A 24,599-nucleotide genomic window follows, 5' to 3' on the forward strand; every position below is an offset into this window, starting at 1 on the left:
TACTAGAGCATTTCCACTTGATTCAGAGCACTCCATGAAATGATATATAATGGGAGAGAGATTCTTATTAAGTAAAAATAAGTAGAAAACAGAATCTCAACAAAATTATGAATTTAAAAATAAAAAGAAGGATCAGTTTCTCTGTCAAAATTATGAATGAAATCCATAGTTCTTCATTCCTTGCCCCCAACAAAATTATGAATCTAAAAATAAAAAGAAGGATTAGTTTCTCTCAAAATTATGAATGAAATTTAGAGTTCTTCATTCCTTGCAGAGCCACATAACAGTGTCAACCATTCTTGCTATTCTACTCCAGCTTTTTTGAAGATGCAGGCTTAATTCTGTGCCTCTTGTCTCACCATTTTAAGCAACCTCCGAACAATACCACTCTTGATTTACGGGTGGTAGAAAAATGACCGATTGTGGTAGAAAATGGACCTCAATGGTCTGTACAAGCTGCTTCGGTTCTACCTGTCAAACCATACATGAATCAGTGTAAAAAGTCCCATTTTCTTGAGTGAAGTACGGTATTGACCACAACTCAACTGGGAACAAAATCGTTCCAAATTTGTATGGCCGCATGAACATTATAATACCGCATCCAAAACTCGAAGAATGCCAAAAATAAAGGAAAGTCATCCATGAAGAGAGGAGGAAGTTTGAACAAACACCAAGTTGGTTCAAGACAATGCATAATGCAAGAAAGCATATTGACGTCAACAGCTGACTCACTCTGAAAAACAAGGAGGTCATATTTGTTTTGGCCCATAATTCATTCAAAAAATAAGGTGCATAACTACATCTTTGATTTTCTTTTTTTTTTTGAGAAAGTAATCTTTGATTAAGAATGGAAATTGATTGATAATTGCAGGGGTTGAATTGCGTCTTCAAACAAATTTTGTGAGGAATGGGATGAGGATGAGAATGACTAGGGGAGGCAACAGAAACCAGGGTCACAGTTATAATAAGTGGAAGTTGCATTAGTTAATCAGTGATTATTGCATACATCATGGAAATCAGAATCACAAGTAAACATAAAAGCAAAAAAATTGAAATTCTTTAGCCCATTTTGAGGCATCCAATACCAAAACATGCAAAAGCATATAGTGAACTATATAACATCTAATGAAATACGTAGAAATCATAATGCTTCATTTGAATTATTAAATAACATAAATTGTTTGACAGCTGATATTTTAAAAGAAAAAAAAAAATTAACACCTGGAGAGAGAGAGAGAGAGAGAGAGAGAGAGAGAGAGAGATGATTAACCACTAACCTATAATTTCAAGCATGGCCGTGACAGGTTCAGAGGCTGGTCACAGGGAGCACCGACAGGAAAGAGGAGACATTCTGATGATGAGCTGTCAGTCTTTAAGTATCAAATGTGGCTGTTGACAGGTTAAGAGTCTAGCCACCGGAAGCACGAACAGTGAGCTTGCTAGAGTGAAATTGAGGAACTCATCCATGCCTCTAAGATTCATGCAATAAAAGTGATTGGGGATGTAATGAATGTAGAATTAATAGAATGATTAACAGTCATGGATTATAACATTATCGGTCTTTCTACTTCAATAATCCACGAGCTTACAAAATCAGCTTTTACTATCCACAATACCTTCCAATGTACTTTAAAGTACACAAAACCATGATTTAAAGGACTTTATGTTCAATGTCACTGTATAGAATTCACATAGGTAAAATGAATGGAACAAACTTAATATTCATACTTCTATTAAGATAAAAGAAAGTGAAATGTTGTTCCAATGTAACGTCACATTTAAGATTTTCAGAATGTGCTTCAAGCCCAGTTTAGTCACCAAGTCAACATATGCAAAGGGAAGTCTAGCAGATCCAATCAAGTTCTCTAAATGGTCTGAGCACCTCACGTTACTTAAAAAGTGTTCTGAATCAATCATCTACAAATCATCATTCAACATTCTTCTCTGTAGAAGGTTCTTGTGGATATAGGGTAGTCAACACATCTGACACCTTTTCGATTGTAAGATGGAACAAGGCTTGCAATTGCCACCTATTAAATGCGACACTGTCAAAGCCATCAAGTTGCCATTTGGATGAAGAAAATACAGTTACAAAATTGTTATAGAAGAAAAGGCTAAGGTGAAGGATACAATACAAACAACAAAATAACAGAAGCACCAAATTTGACAAGGCATGTCACTTAGGATACTGTCCCTTAAGGCAGTGATTTAAAAGTTGTTATAAGAGAATAGACTAAATTGAAGGATACAGTAGACACTAAAATCACGGAAGAATCGTATTCGGCAAGGTGTATCACTCAAGATACTGCAGTAATTGGAAATGCCATCCCAATGACACAATGCCCTTCTCTCTAGTTTGACTAAGTCTGCATCCTTAGATAGGCCTTTGAAAATGATAATTTTTATTATCCACTAAAAGATGATGACAAAATGTCAAAATCCAATATACTTGTAGAACCATAAATGAGGAATTTACTACAAAGGACTCACAAAAAAAAAAACAATCATTGAGAGAGTAATGAGACGCAAGTTGGTAGTTTGAAGACAATATTGCAGAATTTAGACTTATAATATATTGCAGAATTTAGACTTAGAATATATTAATAAGTGTTTGACTAAGTCTGCATCCTTAGATAGGCCTTTGGTAATGATAATTTTTATTATCCACCAAAAGCTGATGACAAAATGTCAAAATCCAATATACTTGTAGAACCATAAACGAGGAATTTACTACAAAGGACTCACAAAAAACAAACAATCATTGAGAGAGTAATGAGACACAAGTTGGTAGTTTGAAGACAATATTTGAATTTAGACTTAAGAATATATTTCTAAGTGTTAGAAGAGAGAGAGAGAGAGAGAGAGAGAGCAAATTATTCTAATTAGTACCTCAAGATCACCTACATTATAAGTAACCAATCTTAAACATTGGAAAGTGGAGTTTCTCACATATGTCCCCTTAAAAAAACGTTTTTAAAAACAATAACTACCTCTTTTTCTCTCTTAAGGTAGTTAATTCTCTACATAAAGAAGCTATGGAAGTTACATGTCTAAAAAAGCACAATCTATCACCAATAATTACCAACTACAATTTGACTTCTCAACCCTTGGTACAGAACAAAATAAAAGAACATTCCACCAATCATATAATTCCAAATAAAGGGCAACCTCACATTCTCAGAAAACATTGAATGCACTAAAACAATGTGGGCAATAATCAATAATTTCACTTGTGGTTAGATAACATGTATTTATTAAATTACTCGATGATATTAAATTAAATAAGACATAATAAATTCATGTATCACATTTATTAAACTATTCAAAATCTCTTACAAGGCAACACATAGAAAGTGGGACCTAACTTTCACACTCACAAACGAATCTGCTTCACCCTCAACAAATTATGGATTCATTAAAGGATCAACCTAACATCTCAATTAATGAAATGGTCACGTATATCAATCTTAGGAATGCAATTTTGTTAAGAACAACTATAATCAAGGTGTAATCCATTTAATCATTGGGTACTTAAATTTATACATGTTATCTAACCATAGGTTCAAGATTAATACAACTATGGAATGCACTTATTGCCTTTGTAGCATTTTCAACATTTTTTAGAATGTGAGTTTGCCCTTTATTTGGATGTATATATAGTCATTTTGTATTTTTTTGGTTGTTTTTGTACTAAGGATTGAAAAGTCAAATTGTGGTTGTTGTTGCTTGATGATAGGATGTGTCATTTAGAAACATAAACTCCGTAACTTCTTTATGTCGAGAATAATTACCTTACAGCGAGAAAGAGGTAGTTATTGTTTTTAACTACCTCTCTCTTTTCCACAACCCCCCCCCCCCCCAAAAAAAAAAAAATCAACAACAACACTTGGAGAAAACATTCTAAGTCTGAATTCTGGAACATTGTGTTCAAACTACCAACTTCTATGTCTCATAACTCTCTCAACAATTGTCCGTCTTTTGGGATTCCTTTTCAACTAAACCCCTTTGTTCGTAGTTCTACAAGTATATCTGATTTTGGTATTTGGTCTGAATAGGCCATAAAGATTGTTCATATTCAAGGGTTTGTCAAAGAGTGGAGACTTAGTCAAACTACAGAGACGTGCATTCCATCTGGGGATGGTATGTCCTGTGACCACCTGCAAAATTCTTTCAATGGGGGAAATCACTGTCTTAAAGATAGTACATTAAGTGATTAAGCTTGCCTAATATTATTGTTCCATTATTTTTGGGGTATGTATCGTCTTGGACCATATGTATGGAGCATTTCTATCAAACTGACTAGTTTTTTTTTTTGGGTTCAACCATTCAAGCACCTTAGTTATACGACTCTTGATTCAATGAAAAGGTTATTGGTTCGTGCTCCCTGTTTACCCATATGTAAACATATTTTTGCAAAGAACATCTAGTGGACATGCTTAATCAGACCAGCATGCCTATGGTTCAACAAAGAACAATCTTATGCTCACTTGAATCTATCGATTAGAGGATGAATACTAATAATTTAGAGGATATCATCATCATCATCATCATACTCATCATCATCATCACATTATCACCATCCGAGCCTTATCCCAACTATTTGGAGTCAGTTATACGAGTCATGTTCTGCAATTTTGCTATATCAAGGGCCACCCCCTCAGTCAGAGCATAAGTCACCATATCTCTTCTCACTACTTCCATTCATGTCCTTTTGGGCCTTACCCTTGCCCTTTTAGAGTCTTTCACCAAATAGTCCCTCCTAACTGTGCTATTCTAGGTCAACGTAGCCAATGGCCAGACTACCTAAGTCTACTTCCCTCATCTTATCACATATTGGAGCTAACCCTTATCCCAACTATTTGGAGTCAGTTATACGAATCACGTTCCACAATTTTGCTATGTCAAGGGCCATACCCTCAGTCTGAGCATAAGTCACCATATCTCTTCCCACTACTTCTATTCATGTCCTTTTGGGCTTTACCCTTGCCCTTTTAGAGTCTTTCACCAAATTGTCCCTCCTAAACTGTGCTCTTCTAGGTCAACGTAGCACAGGGCTAAACTACCTAAGTCTACTTCCCTCGTCTTATCGTATATTGTAGCTAACCCTAAATTATCTCGAATGTATTCATTCAGAATTCTATCCTTTCTTGTCCTGCCACTCATCCATATCATTATCCTCATCTCAACTATGCTCATTATGTATATATGTTTTTACTTGATCACCCAATATTCCATCCCATAAAGCATGGTTGGTCTTATAACCATCTTATAGAACTTTGTCTTCAGTTTCATTGGTGTGAGATGATCAAATATGACTCTAGAAGCACATTTCCACTTTGTCCACGCAGTTCTAATTCTATGCGGGGCATCTCCTTTAATCTCTCCATTCTCATGAAGAGAATGTTATCATCATCATCGTTGTCATTGTTATCATCATCATCTTTTGATTGTTAGGGGTAAGGATATATTACAATAGTGATCTCCTGACATAGTGTTCCAGGGACCACATGGGTGAAGCATGAACTCTAATGAGGCCAAGGAATTAGAAGGAAGATTTCACCACCATGAACCAAATAGTCCTTACCGAACTGCCTCGAATGGCCTGAACTGCCTTGAATGGTTGTGGATGACGATGATGACCATGATTGATACAACTATATTCTATAAATAATCAACAAATACCATTGCAGTGATTAAATATTGATCGGCAACCTAGAGCAACCTGAAAAGCCTTTAGCGCCAATGGGTGCTAATGATTCATCAAGATACTCTACAAAAGAAATCACAATGCATGTTTCATTCTGCCCTCTATGTACATTTCTAGGTACCTGAATGTCTATCACAAAATTTTAGAGTTAAAAAAGAAAGAAAGAAAGAACAATACAAAATTTCCATTTGCACAAACAGAAAACAACATACAAACTTACAGCACAAGAAAAAGAAAAATAATAATAAATCATGACTAGAATATCAGATATCAACTGGCTCAGTACAATGTCTAGCATGAACAGTGACATGCAAGAACTATTGAAAACAACCTTAATTTGCACCTGACGTCATTAAAAATCTAATTTAATTAATTTCCAAACTAATACTAATAGGAAAAGCATATCCCTAGGCTTGGAACCAAACTGAATAGCACAGGAGCGAATTTTGATTTGTTTGTGTTAAGTGACACATCCAAAAAAAAAATTTGACCTCTCCTCTGTTGCTCTAATCATATTCATCTAAAAAGCAAATTGTTTTCCAACCATCACTTCTAGAGAAGAAGATGATCAACATATGAAATTACAGTTATTTCTGAGTTTGATTTTGAAATTGCAATGTATAACACAGCTTCAACACCATAACCAAGTAACACATCACATCACTGCAGTTAAAATCCTAGCAAAGTGAATGCTTAGACGTCGATGGTTCATAACATGTGGAGATAAAGGGAACATGAAGAAAAACCTCGGAAGCCTATCAATATTTATATGATGTAGTAAAACATCGATAGAAATGTCGACCTTCAGAGACTGTCAAAGTTAACGCAAAACAAATAGACCATTAACAGCTAACCCCAATGACTTCCACAACCCAAATCACAAGTTATACCAATGCAGTTGTTCAAGAGATGAACAATTTCCACATCTCTTCAGTACTATGCTCTAGTTTTATAGTCCAAGTTACTGCAGATAATATCCTCATCTGCAAAAGACGACATATCAACTTCCAAATTCTTCATCCATGAATTAAAAATTTGCACCTTAGCGGAGAACTCAGGCACTTATACAGAGATAAGCCCATATGCACAATCCTAAATGGAGCCCATATGCATAATCCTAAATGGCATGGTGACTAAAGGAAGATACATATTTCATTTTCATGGATTCACAAGTAATTTTTCCATGTAAAAAATTGACTACAACAATAACTAAACGTATTTAATCTAATTTACCCATATTTAGCTTTAAATTAAGACCTTATCATTGCTGTGAACAATATAAGTATCACAACACAAGGGATTATTATTCCAGACAAATAAAGGCAATAAAAAATGAAACATGCATTTCATTGCCCTGAAATATAAGTATCACAACAAAAGAGATTATTATTCCAGACAAAATAAAGCCAATAAAAAATGAAACATGCATTTCATTGGCCTGAAATAGGTTTTCGCCATGAACCCATTATTTAAACCGGCCATATATGAAAGGATTACAACAAAAAAATCGAAAACCAAACAACACACTCCTTTAAATCAAGAACAAGAGAAGAAAAGCACTGCAAAATAAAGAAAAAAAAAATGAAGAATATAAGAGAGAGTTACCTTTTAAGAGACATCCCTGGCACTTTGCAAGAAAGCAGCTGAGCAGAGAATGCAAGCAACAAATCCAAAAACCCACAAACCCAAAAACAAAGACATGCCTGCGACCACTAAATCAGCCATGAACTGTAAGGCTGAAAAGACCAACATTTTCTACCACCCCAACAACCAAAAAATAATAATAATAAATTCTAAAAGGCAATTCATGTGGATGAATATCAGTGTTTTCTTCAGCAATTCATGTGAACAGGGATCTTAATGACCGAAATGCATGGAAGGCATGGGATTTATTGATCTGAAAGGGAACAAAAATCCATGGGATTCATTGACCTGAAAGGCAACAAAAAAAAAGAAAGATAAAAAACCAAAAATGTAACTTTCAAAAAAAAAAAAAAAAAAACCAAAAATGTAAACAGAGGGGCTAAAAATTGGCACAAAAACCAACACTTGGAGGCACAAAGGCACAAAGGAGTCCATGTGCCATTTTCCAATGGGCACCAAACCAGTAATCCGTAAAACTTTGTCCATGTGGACCCATGTTTGGAGTTAGCAGAAATAGATAAATATATATGTAAAGCAACGGACACAACCACTATCGTTTCTTATATTTCAAATTAGGTGGTTATCTTCTTTAGGTTTCAAATCATATGGTTGTGTTTTTTAGATTTAAATCGGGTGATTGTAACATTGAAAAGACTCAAAATTAAAAAAAAAAAAGAAATTTGACTTCATGACTATCCCAAATCATCTAATTATATGGTAGGAACAATTCTGACCTTTTTATAATAAAGATAAATGTATCATTGTATACAATCCCAATTGTTACATAGTTCGGGGATTTTGAGAAGACAAGAGTTTACATAAGATTGCAACTTTATTCAGAGAAATAAAGTTGCAATAACCTACACTACCTATTTTATTTGGATCGTGTAGATTGGGCATTATTTTGAAAGACATGTCATGTACTAGTAGTGTCTTAAAGCTTTGTCAAATTTATAATATCTAAGTAAAATGAAACTTTCTACAAATAAGATTTCAACCTTATATAAACCACATCCTTTTGATATATTTTTTTCTTTTTAACTTTAAATATATTTTTATGCTCGATAAAAAAATACTTATACGAGGCTGCTAATGTTTTCAATATTGGACCACCCAAATAATGATCGGTTTAATATTTGAAGAATTGGACTGTCTCCACAAATACAAAAAAACTTGAAAAATAGGATTGGATGTTCGTAACATTGGGCTAGAGAAAAAAAATGAAATAAAAAACTGTAAAAAAGGGACCTCTGCTAAAATTTGGGCTAATTTGTAATTATGTTAAAGAAATACTGTTAGTAATTCGTACTTTCTAGGTAGAAATACAATGAGCAATTGGACATATGCACCCCCCAATATTTTTTAGAAAAATTTAAAAATAGCCATTGAAAAATATAAAATGGGTTAAAATCTAGTTTTTTCATTAATTTTCAACTTCATTTGAATGTGTTTTGTTTTAATCATTCTTTATATGTTTTTCATATTTTAGTAAATTTTCTTTGTAGTTTTTTAACACTTTTTTGACCACTCAGGACTTGTCCGGTTAGAGCGGTTGAATCGGCCGGTTAAATCACTTCCAGACCCATGTACGGTTAACCGTCCCGGTTCGATTTTACGAACACTGCTATTAACTTTAATACTATTTTTTTATATACTTACATCCACAAGTAAAAAAATTAATTTTTTTGGACCAAAATACTCTTCATTTTACCATATGTTTCCAAAATGTGACGTCTTAACATGTGCGCAGAGCAAAAATGTGTTGGACTAGGTTGTGCTTGACCCACTGTTGCCAAAAAGTGTTGGTCGGACAAAAAATGTGTCGCATCTGCTTTTATTATTCAAATTATGTGGTTTCATGATAAAATGTGTCAAACCAACTTATATTGAAATTTTGTCGGTCCAACACAAAATGTGCTGGGCCTGGCTTCTAATGTGCAAATTTTGTGACATACTAGCTTAGAGGGAGAAAGTGTGAAACACGGTTTAAAGTGAGAATATTTTGGTTCAGAAACAGTATCTTTTTTGCTTGAGGGTGAATGCAAAAACAAACAATATTAAGTTTAATAGTGTGATTTTAAATGTATTTGTTTGGGCTTTTATCTGTCCCTCTTGGATGGTCCTTGTTTTTTGGGTACGTAGGGTGTTAGCTTCTGTGAAGTTGGATTGGTTTAAGAAGTTGGCATGTCCAAGATCTTAGGTTCTCAAAGTAATCTGTAGTTGAGTTTTGGCTGATGGTGTAAATGAACAGAAAAGTTTTACAAGAGTATGGAATCTTCACACTTGTTTAAAATTGTCTCTTTTTAAAGGAAAAAGTTTATAGCAGGTTTGACCTTAAATTGTAGAATTATGGTGTACTCTAAAACTCTACTGGAAAAGGCTCTTCACAGATATTCGATAAAATTGGAGTGATATAGAGAAAATTAGCATGGCATTTGTTCAAAGATGACGCACATAAAATAAAATAAAAAATTGTTTGGATATTGGAAAATCATTTAATTGACCATTTGATATTGAGATGTATGGATATGATAAAAAAAGAATTCAATTCCCAAAAATAGTACATGTTGCAACACATCATCTTGACCATCCATTTTTAAGATTTTCATGTGCTATCGATGAGTTTGACTTAAACTATTTTTGGAGTTCTAAAATTTATAATTAGAGATGAAAATAGATTTTTGATCCATCCTAAAAATTTTCAATGCCAAAATTACATCTTATAACAACGTTTGAAGGATCGTCTTTAATTTGATTGTTTAAAGTTGCAACCTTGTGCAAACCTCACCCCTTTCTAAATAGCTTTTCTTATAGTTACCTCTAGTGTTTTAAAACCAGATTCTGTTTGAGACAGCCAAGGACTGTGACTGTTGGATAACTGGCTATCCGGAGAATGATAATAATAAAAAATAATTAAAGCCCCCGTGAACCTATTCCAATGGAGCAATTTCGATCTCAATCGTCGAAAGTAACTAACGAATGTCAACAATATGGAGAAGGCATCGTAACTTACCTAGAAAACGCCCATCATTACAAACTAGTGGTAGAAAATTTTCAAATCGCTCATCCCAACCTTTACCATTATGATTGTGAGAAATATTAGGATTTCAAACTCTAAAAACAATGTATATGGTAACACATTATCTGGACGGTAAATTTTTCAGTGTTCAAAGATCTTCAAGATTTGTACCTTTATTTGAAGTACAAATTTCATAATTGGTGGTGGACATAGTTTTTAGAGCCATTATAAAGATTTTCCTATGGTCAGAGTGTTTTCTAGACAAAATTTTGACGTGAGGCTTTATTTTGTTCTTATAAGGTCCGGGCCTTATAGAAACAACATCCTTACTATTTTTTTTATTTGGATAGTTGAGTGGTGAAGACAGACCAATTGCCACTAGTAATAAGCATGCTGACCAAATACCTTCATGACAGCAAAGTTGCAATGCTTGTCAAGTGCAATATAAATAGGGTTTGAAAGAATTGCCCTCTCTTGGAATGAGAGGCAATAGAAATGCCAATATAGATGGTCCTACATGAAGTTAAGTATGCAATTTTTTTCTGGGTAGTTCAGCAGTAGGAATTGAACTTGAGATGTAGCGCTCCTACACCTACACTTGAGCTGCTAAGCTGCTAATCACTCAAGACCAAGCCCGATTCCTAAGTCTAGTATGCAATTAGTACAACGCAATACGACACATATGTCAGGGAAATCATCTTAGACATATTCATACAGAAACCTTGATATATCATGGGCTCTTGTGATGAACTACAAAACTGAATGAAATTGATTAATGTATCTCATTTTAACAAATAGTAGTGAAGCAAGAAGCCTTATGCTATGGTTTAAATTTCAAAGTGACCAGTCTTTTGGCTTAGGTTTGAATGTACTTTTGAAAATCCAATAGGCTAATGAATTTGGTGTTAAATATAAGCCAAACTTTGAAGTCCAACACCATAACCATGCCAATCTAAAGGCCAGTGAACCAGACTCCTTGGGTCATTTCCTTATGATACATGGAATCTAATAAACTAAGCCAAATCCAGTGATCCTAGAGTGATGTAAGGCCACATGATTACAAATCTGATGAACACGAGAGAAAGCAAAGCTTACTCTCTTATACTTTGGTGATTGCCATTCTCTCCTTCTGATTAAAGGAGCTGAGACTCTCCCCCATCTTTGGTGCACTGCATGACTTATGAGCATGTTATGTAGCAATTAATGCAAACTGGGAACATTTATTTTATTTTATTTTTGGTTGAACTTCTTGCTTGAAAAGTGGACACTATGAGTTCCTTGTAATTTTTTTCTGTTTTCTGTGAGCACTATAACTCTTTCGCTTGAACCAATTTGCAGTGGAAATCAATGTCTTAAAACACGACACGGGCAAGGTACCTAGGCTATTTTTGAGCCTGACTCGGGTGAGTCTGATTGACTAGCCCAAGTCTAGCCTGAACCCCAAAAGCCTTGAGAAAGCTAAAAAAACAGAAAAATGCCAAAAAAAATCCTTAAAAATAGAAAAATAATAAAAGTCGAACATAGTCATACAAAATTTCAGAATCAGTAAATAAAACACGAAATATGAAAAGTTCAATGTTATTGGCTTGATAAACAATTTGGAAACCAAAAACTATGAAAAGAAATATAAAACTTGTAAAAAAATAAAAAGTACATGCAAAATTAACTATAAAATATAAATCAATTATAATGGATCTAGTAAAAACAAATATATGCAATAAAGTTTAAGGAGTTAATTTTACTCATAATTTTGAGGCCAATCCCTCAATCTTTATGTGAATCTATACCTCCAATCCTCATCAAAGGTTCTGCAGGCAACCCCAATCACAACCCCAAAACCAGTTTTGTGTTTTAAGCTTGGATCTAGGAGATCCTAGTTCTTGAAAATTTTGCATGGATAATAAATCCTAATTCCAAATACCTCATATCCTAATTCTTTTTGAGTTTTCTTGTGAAAATCAAGCCTATGGTTGGATCTAGAACACAAAAATAGGAATTAGTGCTCAAATTTCCTTGAAGATCGACTATTAACAATGAAGAAATTACAAATTTTGGAAAATAGGGAAAACTTGGCCAATGTTTTTGATCTCTCAAACCTGTGGAATTTATTTATTTTATGAGCTCTTATGCATCTACTAGATTGATCAAATGTAGAGATAAGGCAATAGTATTCTATAAGCTCTTATGCATCTACTAGATTGATCAAATATAGAGGGGTACAATTTGTATAGAGCCGAGGCTCTAAACAATCAAAGTAAAGCGGTGTCAAGAAATGTGGTTTCAATATTGGAAGTCTTTGTAATAGCCTTAAAATATATTTTCATCTTTAATTATAAAATTTAAAGCTTTATCGAGTAGATCTATGAAAACTCGAAAATATTAAAAATTGACGGTCCAAAAATACATTGCAAGATGCAATATTTCCAAATTTGAAATCTGTTTTTTTTCTCAAGATGATCAATTTAAGGATATTTGAGCATCAAAACAATATCTTCTAGTGAAATTTTTGAGGTGGGCTGTTATTTGATTGTTTAGAGCCTCGGCTCTATATAAACTTTTTCCATATGTAATTCCTAAAAAGAAAAAGTTTATATAAGGTTGCAACCTTAAAATATAGAATTAAAGGTGCACCTCAAAATACATCATAAAAAGTTGCTGGATGTTGAAAAACCCTTTAATTGATCATCTTGAAGTCGAGATGTATAAGTATGAAAAGAAAAAAAGATTTCAAGTCTCCGAAATAATGTACATTGCAACACATTATTTGGACCGTCCACTTTCAAGATTTTCATGTATTTATAGATATACTTTATTTGAACTATTTTTAGAGTTTAAAATTTTATAATTAGAGATAAAAAATGATTCTCAAGTTATCCTAACAAATTTGTATATTATATTTATATTTATAATAAAATTTAGAAGTACGCTTTAATTGGATTGTTTAAGGTTGCACCCTTATGTAAACCACACCTATTACATATACATGCTCTGTTGAGGCTCGATAACCTGCCAAACCGGAACAACTCGTTTGAGTTTAAACTTTTTCTTGGGTAAATCAGCGGGGGAGAAAGCCCTTACCCAATTTTCATTAATAATAAGAAAAAAAATATAGCTCATAAATCTACAGCCCTAAAATAAGACAGCTATGCCACATCCATGCAGTAAATGCAAGATAGGAAATCGGGCAAATTTTTAAACACTGATTAAATTTTTTTATCTTTATTATTTTTCAATTAAAAAATTATTGAACCACAAGAGATGCACAATTTCGGGATTAACCTGTCTTAAATGCCCAAAGCATGAGAAGTCACAAAATTTTGGATGTTTGAGTTTGAATTTCACCCCTAGCGTCCAACAAAATAATTTGAAAACTACTAATTTGCAAGGAATTAGTATTTGTAATAATGCACTTGTAATATCTCATTTATTAAATGAGATATTGGTTTTCAAAAATACTCACGCCTCAAAAGCTATTTAAAGCGAGATATTATTATTTAGAAATATCTTACAAAAAAAACTTAATATTCCTAACTCAAAAATACCAATATTTCGTGCTTGAAAATAACAATATTTTTGGAAAAATTAATATCGAAGTCCAAAAATAAATACAGGGTTCATTGATTTCACACTTGTTGCCACATGGTGGTTTCTCTTTTTTTGGGCGGTAATTTGTTAACCACAAGTTTTTGGGTTATGGTACAAAAGGCTGAATCTCCGAAAATGTGATTTCCAAGAAATAAGAGTTTTTTTTGTTGTGGCCGCAACATCAAAATTAACAGGAAGCCAGGAACATGGAATTATCATGGAAGAATCTACTTTTTTTAATTGGAATAAATAACAAAATTGAAATGAATTTGCTTGAACATGGAATTATCATGGAAGAATCTACTTTTTTAATTGGAATAAATGAGAAAATTAAAATCAATTTGCTTGCTTTAATGAAAAAAATGATCAATTTATCCATAAAAAAAATCGACGATTATGGCAGCTTTTAGAAAGTTAAAAAGGGAGTTCGGGTCCTCTTAAAATCTTAAGGGAACGGGATACTAAATATATGGCCATTATTGAAGAGTAACATACATGTCGGGCAAAAGGATAAGAAAATTCAGTTTTTTATATTTACCATCAGTTATCAAAGTGGCGCAGCGGAAGCGTGGTGGGCCCATAACCCACAGGTCCCAAGATCGAAACTTGGCTTTGATACGTGGATTACTCTTTTAATTATTATTTTTTACCAACACTCTTTACCCATCCTCTCTTATTTACTCTAACAAATTTTTTTTTTTCACCATCGTCTCTAATTACTCAACAATTTTTTTCTTTTCACCATCCGCTCTTATTTACTCAACACTCTTTACCATCCTCTCTTATTTACTCAACAATTTTTTTATTTTCACCATCCTCTCTTATTTACTCAACAATTTTTTTCTTTTCACCATCTTCTCTTATTTACAAACTACACCTCCTACATTTTGCTCCATGCTCCATCTTCTCTTATTTACACTTTTTCAAAAAAAAATTTAATTTTTTTCACCATCTTCTCTTATTTACACTTTTTCATAAAAAAAATTTTAAATTTTTTCACCATCTTCTCTTATTTACACTTTTTCATAAAAAAAAGTTTAATTTTTTTCACCATCTTCTCTTATTTACCCCTCTTATATTTCCTCCTTGATACGTGGAATAACCATGATGACCGCATATTCACCATCTTCTCTTATTTACATTTTTCATAAAAAAAATTAATTTTTTTCACCATCTTCTCTTATTTACACCTTTTCGTAAAAAAGATTGTCTTTTAAATTTTTTTTACCATCTTCACTTATTTACAATTTTTCAAAAAAAAAAAAAAAAAAATTTTCACCATCTTCTCTTATTTACACCTTAAAAAATTTTCTGACCTTTTCGCACTAAAAAAAAATTTCCTCTTATTTCCTCCTTGCTCTGATTATAACCATGGTGACCGCATATAAATTTCTTATCTTATTTCCTCCTTGCTCCGGTTATAACCATGGTGACCCCATATAAATGATATCGGAAATGTTATTTTGGAAAATACGCACGCCGAAATAAATATCTCATTTTCTTTTCTTTCATTTCCAACTTTAATCTAACTTATATTTCACTTTTTGTTTTTCTTCCAATAAATATATCATTTTCCTCTTCTTTTATTTGTCCAGTCACTTTAACTACACCTTATTATTTCACTGTTTTTCAACGATAAAAATATCACTCTTATTTTAGTTTCACCTCACTGTGATTATAACCGTATTGATATCAGATGTTATTTCAACATATGAGAGAGAGATTTCGTTTAAACACTTTTTTCTTATATATATCACATTCAGGATTACAAATTTATGGAAATTTGCTTGGAGGAATACATTGCCCTGAACAATTTAATACTCATCAGCCTTTCCTTTCTCAAATTTCATCTCAGGCTTTACAAGATAGAGAAAAATGGGACATTACAGAAGAGAGAGCCGTTGGTTATTCTCATTGGGTACCAACCTTAGAATCGTTATTCAGTTCTAGTGTCCTTCTATTCTTGATTCTTCTATGATTGTTTTGGAAGGTGAGGTACAGGTGATGAGAGAACTGTCGATCCAGCTAGTGCTTTCGCAGAATTAATCAGACTGCTTCTCCTAGGACGGAGTCCCATGCCTGGAGCATAAACGGATAAACATTAAAAGAGCTTGTGATGGAAACATTGATCAAGTTCAACAATTTCAAGATCAGTACATCTTAACCATTCAATAAGAAAGGAGCAAACAAAAATAATCAATACCATCATGTCAATCTTGTAAAATGTTAAGGGCAAATTCACAGAATGTTATTTTAACAAGATACATAGAGATCAGATATGAAGCAATTTACAATTTTTATGTCCACTATTGATCCTGACAATTTACAGGATCTGGCGATTTCTTAACAAGATGTAGAAATTCATGTATGCTTCATTTTTTTCACTTTTGGGTAAGAGATTGTACAAGCACATTAAATTATGTGCACAAAAATACTTCAACAGGAAACGTAACACCAAATGTCCATTTATACTGTGATATTCATTTATTTACTAATTTTTGGTTGTTAATGTATTGTGATATTTATAGTACATAAAAATGTGACTGTTACTATCACCAAATATACAGTCGTGGTGGTAGCACCCCACACCTTAGTCACCACATTGTGGTTTCCATTCCCACCACTAACATCACCCTACTTATACCTTCAAAATGCTAACTCCTAATCTAATTGAAAAAAAGGGTAGGACCTGTCTTCCCACTGAATTACCCAAAAGGAAATATACAGGATTCACGTTTCTCATGAATTACTTGTATATGTTCTGCATGCACATATAGATCCAGACAAAAAGCCCACAAGAGAGAGAGAGAGAGAGAGAGAGGGAGAGAGAATTGTATATGCTCTGCATGCACATATAGATCCAGACAAAAAGCCCACAAGAGAGAGAGAGAGAGAGAGAGAGAGAGAGCACCTGGACTTTGCAATGGCATTCTAACAGCCTCTGGCTCTTTTATTTCAGAAACAACCACGTCAGACATAAGAAAGGTCTTTGCAACAGAAGCAGCATGCTCCAAACAACACCTTACCACCTGACTTAAATGGAAACCAAATTTCAGTAAGAATGCGTGAACAATTGATGCCGAGTATTCAGCTATCATAGTCTTGTGCCATTTCCATGCATCAATTAGTCCCCAACTAGAATGCATTTATAACAGCTTTTATGCTTTTTCTGCACGCACTAATATATAAGCACATATAAAAGTGTGCATAAGCATGTGCTGTCTAGAAAATAAAAGCCAGAAATCCATAACATAACCGCCAATAGGGAAAGAAATACTTTATTTACATAGAGAAAGATCTGGGAGTTGAATCCATGGGGAAAAAATGAGGAAAAACAACAAAAGCACGTAAATATTGGAAGGTGCATTATGACAGACAATATGAAAACTTGATAGATGTGACCTAAGTAAAGATAACAGATAAGATTAATTTGAAACCTTTATATCTGGCAGTTTCACAAATGAAAACATAAAGAAAAAGAAATATGTCTTCTAATTGGATAATTATAAAATGCACGTCATTACCTTTGATGGATCAATGATTCCAGCAGCCATCAAATCTTCATAAATGCCTTTAGAAGCATTATATCCATATCTAACATCCTCTGTCAACATAACCTATTTAACAAAAACTCCAACTTTTGATATGGCATTCTATCCAAACTCAAGCAAGAAACAGAATATTTCCTAATTTCATCATCTTCTTTGCTGAATAAAGAATATTCACTAATGTCATAATAGAGATATTGAAAATTTTCCCTTCCATATAAAGAAACAGAGCACATTATACAGACCTTCTCTACAACAACATTCCCATTGATGCCTGCATTTTCTGCAATCCGTTTCATAGGATAGACTAAAGCCTTTCTGAATATATCGGCACCCACCTGTAGAATACAACGAATGAAATGGGATTAAGATTTTTTCTGTATTATAAAAACTGTAAATGGAAAACCCATCTTAATTAGATTGTTGAATTATGGTGTTCCGTAACACAATATCACACACTGTTTAACTCTTTGGGTGAGTGACTACAAATGAAAGGATCCTTTCACTTTTAAAAGTCTCTAGTATTTTGTTGTATATATCACTGCAACAATTTTCAGATTCAATATTTTGTTTCATGAGTTAAAAAACCATCAAAGTTTCCTTGAACATTGGAATAAAAAAAAGAAACAAACCTATGAAGAAATTAAAAAAGAAAACACAGAATTAGTAAAGGAATAATAGGCGTTAGTTGAAGCAAAACAAATATCATAAAAGAAAAGTACCTTTTGCTCTTCATTTTCTAAAGATTTCTTGATGGTATCCACCTTCAAAGATAGTCTCAACATGGTACAGCCACCACCAACCACTATGCCTTCTTCAATAGCTGCCTGTTGAGCAAATAATTCCATAGAATCAATTTCAGTACACTGGTTTAGAAAATTTCTAATATATCAATACCAATCTTAACACCAAAATATCAAGGAAGAGTAGTAGGTACCCTAGTGGAATTCAAGGAATCTTCTACTCTCAGTGTTTTCTCCTTGAGTTCTACTTCTGTCTGAGCTCCGACCTGCAATCAGGTTAGACATAATTCGCAGGATTAAGCAAACTTTCCTGATTCTTTCACTTCTTGAGGACAGCTTTATACTTTTTCTTTTTCTTCCCTTTTTCAGCAAAGAGTGTTATGATCCCGTGGACAAAGGAAAACCATAGTATTTGGAGTCATCATTATCTATTGGAGTGATTGATTGATGGAAAGAGTGGGACCCACCAATAAAACAGAAAAAGAAAATTTTGGACCAACCAATGGGGTGACTTCCTCATCAGATTAGCCCCATTCTCTCTACAAGCCACTGTCCATCATTTCATTGGATGGGAGACGATTGCAAATGATGTTTTCCCACTGGATTAAAGCATAAGATTACTTTTGTTTACAGGTAGGGAGGGTGCAGAGGTAAAATGGCCAATGACAAGAACATGCAGTAAGTCCAATGGGATGTAAGATACCTGGACAATAGCAACTGCACCAGATAACCTGGCAATTCTCTCATTCAGAATTTTCTTGTCGAATTTTTCTTCAGAATTCTGAAAAAGCGCCCGAAAAATCTGTTAAGACTCCCAAGCAAAAGATCAGATAAACTCATTTTCAGCATATATGTAATGTTGATGTTTTAGTTCTCAACTTCGGCTAACATTACAAGAAGGTCAAGGCGTATGGGACAGATCAGGCATTACTAGATTTCAAGAATACAAGAGATTTCAAAAATCTGTAGTTTCTACACCTCATGCTTTTCAAAACTCAATTTCTGGGTTTCTCAGGTTATTTCTGATAGTATGTAAGATCCCTCAAATATATGTTGCCACATTGAGAAATAAAAATCATCATCTATATACAGGAAGTCCCAATAGATAAGGATCAACTTTTTGGAATAGATAAACATATGCATAGACAACAAAAACACTCCCACTAGATTTTGAAAATTTTCTTTACATAATCTATATGACCCTTTATTGTGCAGGAATTAAGAGCTTGGATGAATTTCTAATATAGAACAGTTAGATATGCAGTGCAAAAATGAAAAATACGCTAAAGGATATCATCAACAAAGGCAGTGCAAGCACCTCCATTAAGATTTTAAGCTGAGAAACCCTCGTGTTTACAGCTTCTTTAGTGGTTCCATCAGTAATTATCAATGTAGAATCTTTAGTTATAACCACCTTTGTGGCAGATCCTAATACTTCCTTCTTGGCTTTTCCAAGGCTGAGACCCATGTCATCTCTGATTACAGTACCTGAACATAAACATTTATAGGCTAATCAAACATAATGACCACAATTATCTATACTTTGGTCATGAACAAGAAGCTTTTACAAAAATGCTCATAGGGTAAGAATTATCTTTGGTTTTGTTTAAATTTTGTATAATATCAAGGAAAATATGAATGATAATTTTTATCAGTTAAAAGAAAAGGATTTACTTGCAATATATCAAATGGTTCCTACTTCGCCAAAATCCATGGCATAAATCTTGATAATGGCTCCACTACCTCCAGTCAGGATAGCAATGTCATCTAAGCAATGGCTCTTCCGTTCCCCAAATGCAGGAGCTTTGATGGCAGCTGCCTTCAATGAACCCCTGAGTTTGTTCCTAATTACAGGAGCCAAAGCTTCCTGCTCAATGTCTTCTGCAATTATCAAAATTGGATACTTCTCCCTTATTGCAGCTTCCAAAAGATTAAACATCTCCTTTGGCTTGGCAATTTTTTTGTCAACCAAAAGCAACTGCAGTGAAAATGGATATCCGTTCACTGTCACAGAAGTACACAAGTAGGGTGATTCTTCCCTCAAATGATCGACTAGATAGAATCACATATAAAACTAAATAAAAAGGAAGGAATAAAAGGGAAAATTACTGCACAATCCAACGGATCAAGGCAAATCCATAGTCATTGCGTCATCACCATCCACTGAGATAATGGGTGGTGATAATAGCCAGTAGGACCCACTATTGGAGTAATGTGTTTTCTAGTGGGCATCGCACTCTCTTGCACTCACCAGCCATCATTTCAATGGATGGTGATAACCCAGATTGACTATGATTTTCCCTTAGTCCATTAGCTTATTGTATACCTCCCGATAGAAAATACATGAGTTATTGGTTTTCTTTCCGAATTTTGGATGCCAACTGTTCTGGGATCTACCTTGCAATTCTCATACTCTACTGACATCTTTTCACGATCTGTGACAAAATAAGGTGACAAATAACCGCGATCAAAATGCATTCCCTCAACAACATGCAGGCTGTTAACAGTGCTTTTCCCTTTCTCGATTTTTACCATACCCATTCTTCCTACTTTTCTTATGGAATCAGCTATCAGTGATCCAATTTCATAGTCATTTCCCGCACTCACTGAGGCAACATCCTCAAGTTCGTGATCCTCAACCTGCAAGGATGGGGACTCATCAAGAGACATGCCAGTTATGAAGGCAATGACTACAGAAAGAATAAAGAAAATCTGAAATATCCAAATAAAAAAATTAAAAAATAAGATATTGATTCTTAATTGGCTACACAGTCAATCAAAACATTTGCCACCTTCTAAACATAATATCCCATGCGGTAATTCTTTTTCTTTTTTTTTTGAGAAAGTTGACTTGTATTGAGTTTAAGAGAATACAAATGAAACACCCTGAGAGTGTGAACTTTACAACATATCAGAAAGCCCAGAAGGAAAAACATATGGGCTATTGTCAACAAGCCTGTATGTATGCATAAAATTACAACTACGAGGCTATTGTCGATGAGCCTGGTCCATATCCCATGTGTTAACTTTCTCATCATGACATGAACAACACATCCTATGCATTGACAATTTTAACAAATTGTATAGGTATGATTTTAAGTTAATCTGGAAGGGACATGGCTGGGACTAGTTGAGGTCTAACTGTATTCAAGTCAAGAGGAGTCCTGATAGGATAAATCAAGAGGAGAGCAGGTTGGGATTATTCTTGAAGATTGGGGTCTCAATTGGATAAGTTATTCTATAGGAGTCCTCCATTGGTTCTAAGTTTCGGCTAGACCATTTGGACATGAGGCACAGTTGAGAGCATCAAGCCTTTTTCTCTTTTTTCCCTTTCATGGTAAAGCACTGTCTGAAATCTTGGTGATTTGGGCTCGGATTTGCCTGAGTCACCCAGATCTGGCAGAGTGCCAGGTCAGGTTAAAAATACCTGAGACCCACTGGAGTCTGACTGGGCCCTGGACCTAATGTGTTTTTTTTAACAGAGACTAGGCCGAGTTGGACAGCTGACTAGGGCTCAAAGGCCTGTGAGTCCCAACCTGGGTCTAAGTTTTAGATCACTGCAGTAAAGGTGGGATACACAAACATAGGGAGAAAAAAACTAGGATATCTGAGTTTGTTTAAAGAGTACTCAGCTGTAAGAGCTATTTCATTCTGCAGTAGATGTATATGAGGGCTATTTCAAACTTGAAGAGCTGCCACTTCCTTGATATTTGAGTTATATACTCAACTGGGTGTGAAGATGTCCTGCATTCTAGCTTTTCCAACATTTCTGTTGTAGTTAACTCTTTTTTCGATCTATAATATCACCATCATCTGAGCCTTATCCCAACTATTTGGGGCTGACCACATGAATCTCGTTCTGCCATTCCACCATTTCAATTAATAATATTCTATCCTAAAACTTCCAAAATAAAGTATACTTTCAAGTCTAAAAAAAGAGAGTATAATTTCAGTGATCATTCATGTTCTGCAGATGACTTCACAAACTTTTGCCCACTCTTTTCACTTTAAACCTGGAGAAGGTAATCATGTGGGGTGAATGGAAAATAAAAATCCCGTACTTTTAGAAATTAGTTGCCAAGTATACTTTCCAGCCATTAATTTGAGTTCACCACAAGTTAGAGATTCACGTTCCTGACATAGTTACCAATGGATCCTCAAGCATAATAGTTTTGTTCCACATGGATCAGATATTGATCATTGAGGGAAATATAAGAAGTAAAAATGCTGCTGTAGTATGTTGCATCTACGCTCAAAGAAATCCTATTAAAGCTGTAGAGAAAAGACATCTTACCTCTTTAGACATCAATTTGAGCATGGAAACCAGGGCCTTGGTAGTTTTCTCTATTCCTCTACTAATCTGAACAGGATTCGCACCAGCAGCAATAACCTTGCAAAATAATTACACAATAACAGTTATAATTGCCCATGAATGTTCATAACAAACAAGAAGGAATTGAATTCTTTATAAAATAATTGACGAAGACAAATATTTTAAGATTGTGAAGCCCGAACATAAGCATGGAACCCAGAGTACCTTCAAGCCTTCAGCAATTAGTCCTTGTGCAAGAATAATGGAGGTTGTAGTGCCATCTCCAGCAAGATCATTGGTCTTTGCAGCAGCTTGTCTTACTAGCTTTACACCAATGTTCTCCAAGGTGTCTTCCAACTCAATCTTCACAAACCCAAGAAAGAGAATCCACATCAAAACTTCTACTTCAAAGCAAAAACCAACCTTATAGAAACTTAGCTTATGCTAAAATTCAAACCAAACATCCAAAATTTCAGGTAAAGCAAGAATAAAATGTCCCAAATGTCACAAATTGATGGAAAAAATCACAGAGTAAATGTCCCATTTCATAATCAAATTTGAACTCTTCGAACTCAGGAATACCTCTTCAGATATCTCATTCTATCGTTAACATTATTCTTATCAGGCTCAAGAAAAGCTAACTTTAATTAACCCACAATATGTTCGCTACTTCTAAGACAAACCAAGTAGTTCAAACCTAAAAAATTAACCCCACAATAAACCTCAGGAATTGCTGAAAAAAACCCCACAATAGACCTGACACTTCATGATCAAAATTGAAGTATTCAAGAGAAGGAAATGCCAAAGTTCCAAAAAAACCCATTTCATAAATATCATTCTACAGTAAATTTAATTTCATTGGGATTAAGAACGATAAATTTCAGATAACCCACAATATATTTGCTACTTCTAAGACAAACCAAATCCCTCAAACTTAAAAAATTAACCTCACAATGCTTAGAAAACGCTAAATGTTAGAATATCTCATAGAAAGCTCCACATTGAGATAAATTCAAATCTCACCAACCTCAAATACGCTTAATTTTAAGAAAATCAAACAAAAACCCACTGAATTGTATAGAAAAATTACGAATAATTAAGCCCAAAGAAATAACAAATGTCAAGAGGAATGCTCCTCACCTCCTTGCAAATAGCAACTCCATCATTGACAATCTTTGGGGGACCATACTTGTTCTCTAACACCACATTCCTTCCTTTTGGTCCCAATGTGACTCCAACTAGGTTAGCTAGCATGTCCACACCAGCCTACAACAAAAGCACTTTCCTTTTGTTTCATTTCATTCCATTTTCTTTCTCAGCTATCCTTATATATCCAACCTACTACAGGATTCACCAGAAACAGAGAGAGAAGACTATTTCATCAACTCTTGTATTTGCTTAAGAGATTATGTGAGCACTAAGTGGACTGTAGTCTCTGTTTGTGTGTGAAACAGAGAGAGAGAAATTTGTGTGTGAAACAGAGAGAGAGAGAGAGAAAATGAAATGGCAGTCATCTAAAGTTGTGTGTGTGAGAGAGAGAGAGAGAGAGAGAGAGAGAGTATGAAATGGCTGTGTGATAAGAGAGAAGAGTATGTGAACTAAATTTCTTAGAGAGAGAGACCTGGAGTTTCTTAGTGGCTGAACCGTCATGGTTGAAGTAAATTTCTTTGGACATAGCAGTTATTGTCGGGTATCTCTGCATGCAAAGAAGCCATGTTTTATTGGAATGGGTGGAATTCGAATATCGAGCGCAATAAATTGCAGACACTGGAGTTATTGGAGAAGACGCCATGGTTACAGGATCAAAACTGTTTTAGAGAGAGAGAGAGGAGGTGGCCAGAATGCCCATAAAAATGAAACCAAGGACTTGTGTTTGGATAAGAAATTTAACTAAAAAAATATCTCTCTCTCTCTTCTCTCTCACTTTGGGAGACGAGAACGAGGGGGACTTTTACCAGGTAATCTTCTGGTGGGCCCTCTCTCTCTCCCTCTCTAAGTCCACTAATTCATTAAACGGTGATGACACTCATGAGTACATGCA

At 34.3% G+C, this 24,599-nt stretch overlaps 1 protein-coding gene, 1 long non-coding RNA gene and 1 other non-coding gene across 18 annotated transcripts; 1 reads left to right on the forward strand and 2 right to left on the reverse strand.

The window, feature by feature from the left end:
- Positions 1-40: 40 nt before the first annotated feature.
- On the reverse strand, positions 41-7,560 carry LOC105420620 (uncharacterized). 2 transcript variants are annotated; one of them, XR_016042094.1, is made up of 3 exons: positions 7,313-7,560; positions 1,278-1,408; positions 41-471 (listed from the first exon to the last, which is right to left on the reverse strand). It is a non-coding gene; the product is annotated as an uncharacterized LOC105420620 (long non-coding RNA). The 2 variants fall into 2 exon arrangements; XR_966664.3 differs by having other exon boundaries at positions 1,278-1,471.
- Positions 7,561-9,729: 2,169 nt separating this feature from the next.
- LOC148780225 (U6 spliceosomal RNA) lies at positions 9,730-9,829 on the forward strand. The gene has a single exon (XR_016043477.1). It is a non-coding gene; the product is annotated as a U6 spliceosomal RNA (small nuclear RNA).
- A 5,849-nt stretch (positions 9,830-15,678) lies between these two features.
- LOC18434010 (ruBisCO large subunit-binding protein subunit beta, chloroplastic) lies at positions 15,679-24,482 on the reverse strand. Of its 15 annotated transcripts, none has more exons than XM_088848867.1 (14): positions 24,180-24,480; positions 23,699-23,824; positions 22,784-22,921; positions 22,541-22,636; positions 20,644-20,886; positions 19,921-20,224; positions 19,565-19,734; positions 18,950-19,027; positions 18,441-18,512; positions 18,226-18,330; positions 17,749-17,841; positions 17,480-17,572; positions 16,867-16,984; positions 15,679-16,034 (listed from the first exon to the last, which is right to left on the reverse strand). In XM_088848867.1, exons 7-14 carry the CDS (start codon positions 19,712-19,714, stop codon positions 15,928-15,930), a joined length of 816 nt encoding a protein of 271 aa, XP_088704993.1. In that variant the 5' UTR covers positions 19,715-19,734; positions 19,921-20,224; positions 20,644-20,886; positions 22,541-22,636; positions 22,784-22,921; positions 23,699-23,824; positions 24,180-24,480; the 3' UTR covers positions 15,679-15,927. The 15 variants fall into 13 exon arrangements, 10 of the variants coding, with proteins under 10 accessions (XP_011623265.2, XP_020522801.1, XP_088704993.1 ...); XR_016042099.1 differs by having other exon boundaries at positions 18,950-19,048; XR_016042096.1 differs by having other exon boundaries at positions 16,867-16,988; positions 19,990-20,224.
- Between the last annotated feature and the right edge of the window lie 117 nt (positions 24,483-24,599).

Source organism: Amborella trichopoda, chromosome 10 (assembly GCF_054954075.1).
Source record: "Amborella trichopoda isolate Santa Cruz 75 chromosome 10, AtrichopodaSantaCruz75HAP2 v2.0, whole genome shotgun sequence".
Lineage (NCBI taxonomy): Eukaryota > Viridiplantae > Streptophyta > Magnoliopsida > Amborellales > Amborellaceae > Amborella > Amborella trichopoda.

Bases quoted from the DNA above. Each gene is read 5' to 3' on its own strand.
- LOC18434010 (XM_020667142.2), bottom strand. From the start codon at position 24,350: ATGGCGTCTTCTCCAATAACTCCAGTGTCTGCAATTTATTGCGCTCGA. The intron at 18,513-18,949 runs GTATCTTACATC...ACCTGATTGCAG, and splicing joins GTGCAGTTGCTATTGTCCAG to GTCGGAGCTCAGACAGAAGT. The intron at 16,985-17,479 runs GTAATGACGTGC...CATTTAAGTCAG, and splicing joins GAATCATTGATCCATCAAAG to GTGGTAAGGTGTTGTTTGGA.